The sequence below is a fragment of the Crinia signifera genome, chromosome 1 (assembly GCF_055691185.1).
Source record: "Crinia signifera chromosome 1, ASM5569118v1, whole genome shotgun sequence".
Lineage (NCBI taxonomy): Eukaryota > Metazoa > Chordata > Amphibia > Anura > Myobatrachidae > Crinia > Crinia signifera.
The window spans coordinates 459,693,856-459,708,289 of NC_139217.1; the positions used below are offsets into that span (position 1 = coordinate 459,693,856).

General features: G+C 40.6%; 1 protein-coding gene across 2 annotated transcripts in view; it reads left to right on the forward strand.

Moving 5' to 3' along the window:
• ONECUT2 (one cut homeobox 2) overlaps positions 1 to 11,835 on the forward strand; it is a 34,768-nt gene extending 22,933 nt beyond the window's left edge. Inside the window, exons 2-3 of one of the 2 annotated variants that reach the window (XM_083155238.1) lie at positions 4,808 to 4,837; positions 10,427 to 11,835. In XM_083155238.1, coding sequence (XP_083011364.1) covers positions 4,808 to 4,837; positions 10,427 to 10,713 — 317 coding nt within the window. In that variant the 3' untranslated portion in view covers positions 10,714 to 11,835. The remainder of the gene's footprint in view (positions 1 to 4,807; positions 4,838 to 10,426) is intronic. The other variant, XM_083155239.1, reaches the window with a different exon arrangement.
• Positions 11,836 to 14,434: the final 2,599 nt, after the last annotated feature.

A 14,434-nucleotide genomic window follows, 5' to 3' on the forward strand; every position in this document is an offset into this window, starting at 1 on the left:
CCTTCTTTATACAGTTTTTAATGTATTTATATCCTTCTGGAGATATGGCCTCCAAAACTGAACACAGTACTCTAGATGAGGTCGTACCAATCTAGGTCCTATAGTAAATGGGCACCCAAGGGTTGGTCTTCTTCCCACTGCATGCAGTCATGCTTTATCCTCCATCATCTGCCCAGTGCATACATTATTCCACTGGATACAAGGGGCAACGAGACGGAGAAGACATAGAAGCAGTGAACTTCACTGCTCATCTCCCCCCAAACGCAGTAGTGAAGTGAATTCCAGATAGTGAAGTGAATTTCAAAAGTGAAACAAATCATCTATGAATCGCTCAGTCCATACTAATTTATGAGGAAGTGATTCTAGCGCTAATCAGAGCCACTTGTGACTCCTGCATGATATACGCCTTTTTGAATATGACGGAACAGAGAATAGACCTGTTTTCTGGTGTTCCATGAAACATGGCTTTTACTAATAAATGCATAGACCCCTTAGCTTTAGCAAAGTATGTTTAAGGTCCATACACACTGTACAATTTTTTGACCAATTTTTTTGACCAATTACTTCATTTTGGCCCTTCTGAACGATATTGGTCAAAATATCTTTCAGTGTTTATGCGACAAACAATGAATGAGTATGCGCATAGCCACCAGTTTTTCATCAAAATTGTTCGTCAACTGTGCATGCAACTCAATTTGGATATCTTTAAAAAAAAAGCCTATAAACGAAAGAAGAAAGCCTATCGTCTTTCTTCTTTCATCAACATCTTCCGTCCAGGACACTGGATTCAAGAAAAATTGGTCATCAACGTCTTTCAACTAAATTGTTCAAAAAAATTGTACAGTGTGTATGCACCCATACCCCTTAATCCAAGGTTGTTACAAAAGGAACAAAGGGTGGCTTTATTCGTTGAATGATTCTAGGAGACAATCCCAAGAACAAGGGTAAATCGCTGAGCGATGGAACAATTTTCCTGCCTCTATACACTACACGACGTATTGGCACGATGTCTAGCAGGGAGACAGTCTTGGCATTCAAATCAAACGATCTTGGCCATTTTTTCAAGCGTTGAACGGTTATCATTCGTGTACTTAATGATAATCATGCAGAACTGTCACACATCGTCTAGATCTGAGCGACGATCATTCGGTGCATGGACAATTTAGGTTTGTACGGATACATAAGCTGGGAGTTCAGCGCAGGATTTTTACATAGCTGTTGTAACTAAGTCAATTAAGTTATGGCGTTTTATGCGGCGGAACACAGAAGCTTGCCTGGTACTACATAAATACGTGCGCCACAGCCATCCTTGACAACGTGTTTATTTGCATCCCCAGTAAAATAGCTTCTCGTTACATAATGGTTTTGTACACAGTGGACTACTTAACCTTATTTCTATTGATCTGAATTGCTCTCAGTTGTGCATACTTAATTCAGAGAGGTAATCAAATTGATTTTAAGGGCCCGGTTTTACAGATCATACCAACATCCAAATCCATATATGGCTTCCCTAACTGAATTATATAGGAACGATGTGTACGACGCTATGTCTCAGCGTCACTGGATGCTTTGTGTTTGTATTACGGTCCCAGTTTCCTTCGCTGCTGTGCGGAATCCTGCTGAGCGAGCACTCTCCTCGCCAGTCACGTGCTTTCTTGTACACACGCTAAGCACACTGCTGTCTTATCACTCACATGAAAACCAAGGAAGCTGCTCTTTCAGTCGGTGAATGCACAAGACGCTTTGATTAATTACCCATTACGGTAACAAAGTAAATTGCTTGGCTGCAAATTCCTCCAGATTTGCAGCTTTCACAGTTCACAAGCTGAGTAGCACGTTGTTTGGGGAGCTTGTATCATGCTGTCAGTATCCATATAACGGAAATCTTTCTTGGATATGTGTTCCTGTGTATTCATGTCTATCTGCAGGGCTGCAATTGAGGGGGGGGGGAGACTGCCGGGACTCAGGACTGAAGTCTATTGTTGAGTAGTGCAGTCAGCAGTGCCGCTGGGCTCGGTAAAAAAGAGGGGCCTAGCCAATAGAAGGAGGCGTGGCTACGTCCCTGTAAAAAAAAAATAGCAGGGGGTGCGGCCAGCTTAGGGAGAGAGAGGACAGACTGCTGCAGATGCCTCTCTCCCCGCTCAGCACCTATCCTCTCTACTCCCCACTGCCCATCTCTGTGCAGTGTGGGAGGGGGCATGGGACCTGAGCCTCTTGATCAGACCCGGACCCAGGGGAAAGGTAGTTTATTTTTTATTTTTTACAATTGTACCAAAAAACATACATCCCCGTTGCTAAAAAAATATCTCCCATTCCCACTATTAAAAAATTGCTAAAAATCACAAGTGATTTCTGACTTTGTGTAAAAAATTGTACCCTATTACTTCTCGCCCCCAGTCTTTTCGATACCAGCATTTTTAATTCTTAAAATGACGGCTAAATGAACTATTATTCTAATAATAATATATATTTTTTTTTAATTATAATTTTGGGAAATATAATTATAAGTTAACTTTAAATGACATAATACCTTATAATGCTTTAAAGTGACAAAATCAATGCTCGGGAACCCTATCAGTTGAGTGACTTGAGCCTGGAAGGCATCTTCGCATCCCTGGAACACTTTTTGTACGCTCACCATGTGTCAGAATGCTGATGCAATCACTTTACATTTAGCCATGAAAGGATTAAGCTTTCACAATATTTTAAACAGATGTAATAAAAAGACCTTTCCATTCTTGAGAGCATTTGCACCGCAATAGAGCGTACGGCAAGTATAGTGATTTATTAATAGTACTTACCATCTACTAACTAGCTCTTCCTGGAAACAGCGTAGTCACTAACGACTTTCCATATATATCTGATAGCGAGCATGGTGCAATATCCTTACCTACGCGCTGCCCTTTAACTGTTCCCTGGCAGCTATAGATCACCTTACAGCCACTCCACCAGCTCGTTGCATGAACGCATATAAAATAATATGATACGTTGCCTTAAGAGGCGCCAACAACGTTGGGATTAAAGAAGGATTCCTTTGGCATTGATGACAACTGTCCTTAAATATTTGTTCTTTTGAAATCAACATTTATAGCTGTATATAAAATTTAAAAATATCCATAATTTATAAAATATCCATCATTTACTGTATAAAGTCAAATTTGACCTGGCCAGTACCAACGCCTTTTGCTGCACCTCATTCTGTAGCCAATTGTCTCTTGCAAAGTTTGGAAACTGTTCCTTTGCCATTGTGTCTTGTTTTTGAATAATGTGGCATTAATGACATTAAAATTCTATGCTGTTCTAATGCAGTGGTTTTCAACCACTGTGCCGTGGTACACTATTGTGCCTTGAGCTGTTCCCAAGTGTGCCACCGGAGCTAGAGAGATACCCAAACCAGTTTATAGCCACCACCAGTTCAACTTTAATTTACTGGTCTCTTCTTTTCATGTGAGTGCCAATGTATTTTATTTTTGTTCCCTTTGTTTTTTTTCCTGTGGGGGCCAATGTTTGCCCTGTGGGTATCTCATGGTGCGCCTTGGCAATTTTAAAATCTTATTTAGTGTGCCGCAAGGTAAAAAGGTTGAAAATCACTGTTCTAGTGCTATAATTGTGTTTCTGCGTTGTTGGCCCATTCAGTACTTGCCTGCGAGGGGCGTATAAGACATAGCAGCTACTGTTGCAGGCTATCTCCTCTCTGGCAACAAGCAGACTCAGTCATTATGTCAGAGTCTACTGTGCATACGTAGATCTCCGGTAACATGGCACCCATGCGGCCATTTTCAAAGTGATTTCTGTAAGCAGTGCAGGGACGCTGCCACAGTACTCTGGATGGGTAAGAATAATATATGGGTGCTGGGAGTGCAGTGTGGGCCCACCTGGACAGAGGGTCCCATGAACGCATTATAGAAACACCTATGCTGCATGCCCCACTCATGTATAGATTAACACAATACAAAAATATTAACCAGTGGTGGCTCCAGAGCTGGTGGTTGCAGCACAGTTCAAAATTGAAATAGGGGAACCACACCGGCCAGTAAGTCAGTTTGGAATGGCAGTTGGAGGCAGTGGGTGTGGCTCCCCTATTTGAATTTTGAATTGTGCTGCAGCCCCACCTCTGGAGCCACCAATGATATGAACTATCCACTACAGGTTCTAACGGTGGAACCTATTCAGAGAGGTTTCCAGCCAAGGTCCCAGTGGCCACACTGTGTATACCTTGGGCAAAACGGGAGCCAATATAACGGAGGTCATAGGGCAGCTGCGTTTTGTAAGTGGTCTTTAAAAAGAAAGCATTTTTTAGATGAATAAGGGCCTTATTTTGGTTCATTCTTTCTGACAAAATCCTTTTTAGATGGGCAAAACCATGTGCACTGCAGGTGGGGCAGGTGTTACTTGTGCAGAGAGAATTAGATTTGGGTGGGGTTTTACTTCAAAGTGAGATCTATATTGCAGTGTAAAAATAAAGCAGTCAGTATTTTCCCTGCACAGAAACAAAATTACTCACCCAAATCTAATTATTTTTGCACATGTTACATCTGCCCCCCTGCAGTGCACATGGTTTTGTCCATCTAAGAAGGATTTTGTCAGAAAGAATGAACCAAAATAAGGCCCTTAAATAGTGGGATTTTCTATGCTGGTGTCAGTAAGTTGCTCCTGATAATGCGCAATTACAAACGTCAGGAAATTTTTGTATTACTTATATGCTGTCCAAACTTTCAAATGTGATATATTTATAAAAAACACATTAAACAAGTTTTAATTATATATTTTTTTTCTTTTCATATTTACACTTGATGTTACTGCGCAGCTCCCGAGTTCTCCAGTATCTTGAAATCCTGTAAGTGACCATTCTTGTAATACCAGGCTGTTTCATTTGGGGACATGTTTGTGGGAGGGGGGGGGGGGGAAGGTTGGTGCATAATAGTGTTTATATTCCACCCAGATAGTTTATATAGTTTATTATAGCACTTATTTCTAGAAGGTTTTACAAAGCTACAATTGTTATATTTTCTTATTGTTTTAATGAATTTGTGTTTGTGTTTTAGGGGCTGATTTTTGGTTGGGATGAAAGCAAATAACTTTGTGACAAAACCACATTGCACTGCATTGGGGGGGGGGGGGGAGAGGTATAAATATGCAAAAATAATTTGCGCGTATTTATCATTATTGTAGACCGAAAATGATCATTTCTTATAGCCGCTATTTGCAGCAATAAGGAATTATATACCGCTCAAATATATTAAAATCAGCGTTGTCTACCCTCCTGAAATGTCAGATGCTCAGATTAGCAGATGGACAGGGGGCATTTCCATGAAACCACTCCCGCTTTCGTCAAGAACGCTCCACTTTTCGGAAATGCGATCAGGGATTTTTGCTAATGTGCGCAGATTACTGAATTAGCCCCACCGTCCACTCTTATGGAGTAGCCTGGGTGAGACATTGGTTTAATAGATGTGTTATATTTTGTCTGTCTGCGGTCTATGTTGTGTGTAACTGCCTGTGTCCATGCGTGTGCGTGCGTGTACGATTTCATGTGTGTTTGCGTGCTTGTTGTCTCTTTTGTCAGAATACAAAAAATGTTTTCAAAATCGAATATAATAAAATGGCAGCATGACGTATTAAACGCAGTGACATCACGGAGCCACGTAATCGATGTCTGGATGTTTATTAATTAATGGGCACTAGGCTTGAAAATTATAATTTCTTGTTGCCACTGTTTTCGGCATTGATAAATTATTGATTGCCACAAATAGATTATTACTTTACAAACACTCGTAGGCTAGGTAGGCCACTGGTGGGCGCCACTACTAGGCAGGCCACTGGAGGGCGCCAGTTTGCAGCAGGGCCCCCTCCCCCCCCCATGGAAGTGAGTGGCACCATCGGCGGCTGCAACTCCCCCCCCCCTCCCGGATTGACTAGGCGGCCGCTGCTGCATCACCCGATCCCCCTCCCTACCCCTGGAGTTACTTAGTGGCGGTCGCCGCATCACACAGCACATCACCCGACACCCCCTGCCAACTCCCCATGGAACGCCATGGCCAAATCGGAGCACCCCCTTCGGGGGCATGTGAGCACCGGAGCGCCCCCCTGCCTGGGGCGCTCCGGTGCCTTGCACTGGCACTGGGAGGAATATTCCCCCGGTTACTTCTGTGATCATCCTTAGCCTATCTCCTCAGCCAACTGAACTCCGAAATGCATTGCTGCTGGGAAAATTCTGCATAAAAACACCCGCTAAACTATGGGGGCCATTTTTTAGATACTTCCTATTTGCAAATATTCTAAAGGGTCTATTTATCAAGCCCTTATTCACTTCAAACATGCAGAAACTGCTGTTTTCTACCTGATTTTAAATATCGGGCTATGTAGCAACAGTCTATGCAGAAGACGCCACCGATATAAATGTAATCAGCACTGCGGACCGTAGTCCTCTTAATTCTCAAGGGACTCTGTAATCTGATCCTACACATGGTAATACAAAAATTGTAGCATCTCAGAGTTTGCCCCCATTGCCTGGGTGGGGGCACTTTGGGCTTATAAAGGCATTCTTGTAGGAGAGGGATCTTGTACTCCCTCTCCTGCTGCCACCCATGCGCATGTTCAAACCCCCCCAGAGCGAAGTTTTTCACTCGCTGGGGTGTTCGCAAAGAGAGTGACAGGCAGGGGGAGGTCAATGAGGTTCTGCCCAGTGTTTAATGGGTGTGCCCACAAAAACGGTGGGCATGTCTATAGAAACACCAGGCAGAGGAGACACTTAGGGACTTATTCTGGTTGACTCATTCGGATGCAAATTTGCATCCTTGCGAGTCACCCTAACCCCCCCACCTTGCGAATGGTTAGCCAGCGTCACCCATTTTCAATGGATTTTTTCGCAAGGGTTGCGAATGGATGTCTTACATGGACAGACATTCGCATGCCAGTGGGAACCTCCCCCATCTTTCGATCTTTCGATGCTCGCTGACCATCGCATGATGGCGAAAGCGCATTCCAATGTAAGGGTGGTCCAGACCACTCGTACATATACGTGTAGAATTCCTGGGAATTGGGTGGGCAACTGACATCCGGTTATGTCAGTTGTCCGCCCCCCGCGCGAGCATCACAACCGCATTAGCATGTGTACACCCAGCATTTTCATGGGAATGCCCATGCACTCAGCGAAAATAATTTCCCCCGATTTCGCACGCACAAATGCTGCTGCCCATGTGCATACGCAAAACATCGGTCCCATGGCGAATGCGTGTCTGAGCGAGCCAACCAGAATAACCCCCTTAAGGTAGACACGTATGCCATAACAATTGCTCCCAATTGTTCCCGGGGACTGAGGATGTACGTTAAGAAGTTGTTGACTGTGGTGATGAAAGTATCTAGCGAGTCCTGGGTTCTGGCAGCAAAACCAGCTACGGTTTTTATGTGCAGCTTTTAAGGACACAAACGAGCCCATTAATTATTAGATAGCTTTGTTCTATATATATTTATGCTTCATATAACATATATTTCTAGGAGAAGAGAGCTGCTAAGAGCCTTAAAGAGCCTTTGTAAGCAAGTACGGAGACGAGCCTGAGAGCTCTGCCTTCCCTATACAATAGGTGAATTACTGCAATTCCAGTACAAAATAAGTGTGTGCTTGGGCTTGTAGACTCAGCATGGGAGCGGAAGACAGATTCCAGCACTGTTATCTATGTGTGGTTCTAGTGCATCACAATATCACAATAACGCTAAATATATTTTACAGCCCATACACAGTTGTCCGTCTTTCCCAGTATAGAATACAAGTGGCGATTTATTAAGCTTTGTTAAGTGATAATGTGGAAGCCAATCAGCTACTAACTGTCAAGTTACAGACTGGGTTTGAAAAATGACAGTTATGAGCTGTCTGGTTGCAGTGTTGTCACCTTCCACTTTTTCACTTCACCATGCTTAAAACATCAGCCCCATAGTTGGTTACAGGCCTATTTGGTATCATTTACAATCAGCACGTTAGCAAAGCATCATTATTACAATACTAGTTCAAACCCTGTCACAATGTCGGCTTCTGCCATGTACTTTCACTTTGAGCTGGGACAGTTTTTGCTTACTCTTTGACCTGTGACAGTTTTTAGCCCACAAACTCTCTCACCCTAACCCCAGTCCCTATCGACTCCTACCTTAAGTCTCTGTCTACTCCCGCTCGCCATATCCAGCAAGTCTGAAACAGATCAGTGTCCCTGCAAAAATTGCTTTCTTTTTCTGTTATGAAATCTGTTAGCACGTAAAGGAGTCATTTATTCTGTCGAGTGGCCTCTAGTGGACAGTGGTGTCCTTAACCTCATAGAGGTGAGGAGTAGTTAGCTATATATATACTGTGTGTGTATATATATATATATATATATATATATATATATATATATATATAAAATGTGTTTTTAACATTTATGAGTATGTGCAGTAGCTCTCCTAGACAATAGATGGCGCTATATAGAGAACATTGTATGTGTTTTCTAAATGTTCTATAAAAACAGAACGCATCTCCTCTTGGTGTGGAAAGGCATTACAGGAGTTTACAGGAGTTCTAAACATGTAATGATGTCTCGAGAATGTTCAAATTGATGTTTATAAGGTACTTGTGTATTATCACGGCGCCCATCGCATTGCATACCATAAGGCTTAATATGGTATGCAATGAGATGTGATGTGATGCGATGGCACCCGATCTTATACAATTTAAAATTGTATACCATTGTATATGGCATACAATGAGATGAGATGAGATACGATTTTAAATTGTATAAGCACACTAATGGTTGCTTTCAATGTTAATTGGCCCCCCTATAAGATTTTTAATTGTATAAGCACCCTAATGGGTGCGTACAATGTTAAGTGCACCCCCACACCACCACCAACACCCGAAGCGTGGCGAGCGCAGCGAGCCCGCAAGGGGCGATGGTAAGCGGCCTCCGACCTTTTCATACCCCCACTATCCACTATCCATGTCATGTTAAATTGTATAAGATGCCATAAGATGGAAATCGTGGGGCCGTGATAATACACAAGTATAGTTTATAATAATGCTTTCTTTAAGATGCTCAGTTTGCTATTTAAATTATTGCACTGAATTATTTACTTATTATAATAATGTAAGAGGCCATTAAGATAAATCCTTATAATAGTCGAAAACTCCCTTTAGAAAAATGTTTAGTATAATAAGCAAAAATCCTACTCATGTATAAATAGAATTATAGGGGAGTATTTATCAAAGCATGGAGCGAGAAATAAAGCCATACCTCCCAACTGTCCCATTTTCGAGGGACAGTCCCTTTTCTCAGGACGGTCCCGCGTCCCACCAGGGGCCAGCAGTGTCCCATGGTGAGTCCCCCTTGCTCCTCAACGGTGAATCTATTCCCGGAGACAGAGGGGCTGGTGGCATGGGCAGCAGCTCACAGAGGCATGGCCTCGCAGGAGTGACGTGATTTGTAGACTATGCCCCTGACCACAAGGCCCACCCCCAAGCTTCTAGAGCACACTTGCGCTGCCCACTTTCTAAATGTTGGGAGGTATGATATAGCACTAACCAGTTCTAACACTGGAGAGAGATAAAGCAGATAGAGATAAAAGTACCAACCAACCTGTTCCAAACTGTCAAATGAGAGTTACAAGCTGGGTGTTAAGGTGCGTACACACGGATAGATTTGGCAAAAGGGCATTCCTGACCGATTAAAACGGCCAATTGCTCAGATCGTTCTGTGTGTATGAACGATATATCGGACGATGCGCGTACCCGCCGGTCGTTGGTAGAGGTTGATGATCTTTTCTGCATGCAGAAAGATCATAGACCAATTGTTAACCATGTGTACCAATCGTTTCATGTGTTTGCACAATAAAGGATTTGGTAAGGCTAATTGACTGGCTCCCACTCCACCACCGTTAAAAATCAATTGTTTCTGTGTAATCGTTTGCTCAATCGTTTATCATTTGACACCAAATCGTTTGTGCAGGAGTTCAGAGGAAATCGTTAAAGATATGGAATCGTTTGCCAAATCGCTCCATGTGTATGCACCGTTAGGGTCCTATATCTCTCCACTGTATCTCTCTCCATAATTTGATTTAAATAAAACCTTTGCACCGCCCAGCCAATCAGCCCCTAACGGCCACATTACAGGCTGTGTTTTCAAAAATGGCAGTTGTGAGCTGCTTGGCTGGTCCGTTTTCTTTCTCCACTTTATCTCTTTCTAAGGCTTAGTAACTTTGGCTCCCTGTCTAGTGCACTAAAATCACAGGGAAATCAGTACTTTTAAATCTTGCAAAATAATCCTAATTTTTCAGATACCAAATCAGATCACGAATGTGGTGCATGCCTAATTACCGCACAGTTTTATTTTGTTCTACGCATGGCATAACTGGAAGATTACTGTTATTCTAATACCTTGATTTCTGTCTTCTGTCTTTATCAAAGCATGTAAACGCAAAGAGCAGGAACCGAACAAAGATCGAAACAACAGCCAGAAGAAATCCCGCCTTGTTTTCACGGATCTCCAACGCAGAACACTTTTCGCCATCTTTAAAGAAAACAAGCGCCCATCCAAAGAAATGCAGATCACCATATCCCAGCAGTTGGGCTTGGAACTCACCACTGTCAGTAACTTCTTCATGAATGCCAGGAGGCGGAGTCTAGAGAAATGGCAGGACGATTTAAGTACAGGGGGAAGTTCATCAAACTCCAGCACTTGTACCAAAGCATGATGGGAAAAGGCATTTAAGTGGGGCACAACTCTACTGTAACCAAAAAAAAAAGAGAGAAGAAAGGATATATATATATTTTTTTGTTGTCGTTGGCAGGGCCATTCACTGGTGACAATCTCTGTATTTCTCCATAATGTTCAACAGGGCACAAGTGGAATATAGTTCACACAGGATTGTACCCCTCCTTTGCCTTTTGGTGCCATGTTGGCGGAGAGGACATTTCAGCAGGTCACCAAACCAATCACATTCACTCAACCAGTCGATACCTTGAAGTTCTTGAAGACCCTACATAGCACGAAGGTCATCACTGAAGCTCCAAACACCACCACGTCACACGACCATGGCATCGGTTTAACATGTAAACCAGAAAATCCCATCACAGTGTTGTGTTCACTTCCATCCATGGCACAAGAAAGGTTGCATCCTGAATCCATACAACACAAAGGCACAATCTCAAAGCTGCAAGAATCCAATGATGTGGTTTTTTTTGCTTTATTTTTGTTTCCTATTTTATTTTTTTATATAGATCTATTTTACAGTCTTTATACTTTCCATAGAATCTCAACGTCCACAGAAAGTACCCTTTTACAAAGTACAGTATTAAGCACAAAAGGACATCAATTTTATATCTATTCAAGAGATAGTGACGTGCTATGATTTATTTATTAACTTACTTCATCGTCGTAAACAATGACGTACATATTTCACAGCTTTTTTTTTTTTAAACATAAAAATAGGTACTCAGGAGACCATTTCAGCTGCACGCAAATAAGCCGCCATTTTTTTTTACATTTATGCCATGTCTAACACAAAGCAGAAATAGACAAATATATTTATCTATTCATCTATAAAAGGTAGATGCATAAATACATGTATAATGTAGTCTCTTGTCATTTGACACTGCTCATCATACTGTTCCGGGTCTGTGGACAAGACTTGACCTCAGAAAGCCATTTTTTCCATCATATATCCGTACTCAATCTGGTAAAACATACAGCACACCAAAGAACCAAAACACTATAACTAACCAAAGAAAAGTAAAACCCAAAAAGTTTTACAGCCTATATATAATGTTATCACGTCAGATATTCAACCTTTCTTTTACTATTCATTTACTTCTGGAGATCCAAAGAAATATATATATATATATATATATATATATATATATATATATATATATATATATATATATATATATATATGTGTGTGTGTTTTTGAACATACCAACCTGGAGGATCAGCATTCTTCAAGGCGAAACCAAAAAATATTAATTTTCTGTTACTGCTCTACCAGTGGATGGCCCGTTCATCGAACACTCAAGTCTGTTTTCCAAAGCAAAAGCCAAAGGCTGTAATAATCCTTTAAATACACTTGAGACTCTTTTATTTTCTTTTTTTTAATGTACTACTTAATCGAAACCAAAGAAACGTTTTTTCTGCACCTACTTCTTCTGCAACAAACTGTTCCATTGGTAGAAAGGAAGCACGTCAGGAAAAAAACAAAAACAAACTATAGACACACTGTGTTCGGACAGACATCTTACGCATCTTAGGAAGCAGATCTATAGGATTTAGGACTGACAAGGGTTGAAGCGAAACACGACTAAAGAAAACCTACAGTATGTGCTCGCTGCTTCGTTTGCCAACTTAGTTCTCTTAAAGTTGAAGATTGTCTTTAATTTGTGCCTATGCAGTTTATTCAAAGAACAAGGGATTGACCGACCTGAACCTCATTAGCTGCAATACCAAAGATAAGGAGTTCTCACGACTATTTATTTTTTCGTTTTGTTTTATTTTTATTTCTGTTCTTGCATGGTTAAATCGCTGGACACCACTATTGATCTGTGTTAGCAGTACTTCTGTCACCTTGAACAAAGAAAAAATGTCCTGTTTCACTGTACACTGTTTATATTCCTACTTGGGAATACTACGCAATAGGGGACCTCAGACATTAGGTCTAAGATGTTGGGATAGGTAAATGAAAATGGTGCTCTGTGGCTATGTGGAAATAGACATGTTGCTGAAACGCAGATGGAGCAAATATTTTTTGAAAATAAATCCACGATCCATGATCTAGTGACATCACAAAAGGGTAGTGCTTGTGCAAAAGTGATGTCATTAGTTCAGGCACTGGATAAATCGATGTTTGGTAAATAGTTTTAGAACATGGTGTGTTAAAGGTTATTAAACATGATTCTTTAATTATGCATTGATTCAAAACTAAGGGGGTTTTCATTTCATTTTAGAATCTTTATTTTAAACTAAACATTTTTTGGAAAAAATGTCTGCTCCATCTGTTGCAAGAAAATTCAATTTAATTTTTTGTTGTTAATGTTTCAAACTCCCCTTTTAGAGAGTTTGAAAGTTTCTTCCAAAGGTGGTAATTATAAATTGTCAATAATTTTGTTACTTCATCACAAGCTCTTTAAAGACCTGAGCAATAAAAAAAGTAACTTTTAGCAACATTACGGTTACAGTATAAATGGTAGACAATGTCTAGGTCGACAGTGACAAGGTCGATATCTGGAAATGGTCAACATAGCCAAGATCCACATTGACAAAAGGTAGATGCAAGCTTAAGGTCAACAAGAATAAGGTTGACATGAGTTTTTCATGTTTTTTGTGTCTATGACGACATGTCGATCATTTCAAGGTTTCAACATAGTCAATGTCACTGTTTAGTGGTCGACCTAGTGACTGTCAATCTAGACATTATCTACCCAGTGACCGCATACCCATTGCAAATGTTTTTATAGTTAAATTGTAATTTTATTTTTATTTGTACTTCCTTAACATAAGAAAGCTCTTGAATATGTTGGTGCATGGTATTTTCTAATGCCCTACAAAATACATTTCTAGACTATCCATTGAAAATGATCTAAAGCAGGGTCTCACATTGCCACAGAGCACCCTTCACGGGCATGGGCAAAGGTTTTATCAATGAATACACTCAAGCATGACCCAAGAGTGGCATGTAGGCATCTTGCGTGTGTGACATGTAGAATCCCAACATCTTATGCTAAGCTTGCTAGTTTATGTCATGGGCACAAGCAAGATAAGATCAACTTTCAAGAAACCTTGTATATTGTTTAATCATCCATGAAAGAACAAAATTATTTGTGTTTATTTACTATGGTTGAATAGCTTTATTTAAATCTCTCTTGACGAAAGCGAAATCCAAAGACCTGTCAATAACTAAACCAGCCAAAAGAAATGCTTAAACCTATTTATGTTAAAAAAAGATCTAAAGTACTTTCAATAATAACGACAAGGCGTGTGGAGTTTTGAAGGGCCCCTTGCTTTGACGAAAACTAAAATTTGCCTGTAAAAAATATATAAAGTATTTTTTAGTTTGTGGGAATAATCTTATTGGTTACACTGGCTGATATTTATTTATTATTACAATTGATATACAATTTAATTATTTATAATTTAAAGCAAAAAACAACAACAATATATGTAACCTATTCTTTCTTTACCCATATCCCCCCATCCTCTTCTTTTGAGTTTAAATCCAAAGTACATTTAATTTATTACAATAAGTTTAAGGAAAGCTTTTTTTCCCTGTAATCATTTTATGTAATTACTCATTTACATTTTTTTATGTGACTGCTTATTTATCGTGGTTAAAGAATTGATAGCATCAGAGATGCTTTTCTACACCCTATTTCAGTTTGCTTTACAAAGCGGTTAAATTCTGTTACATAAAGGGGACAATGCAG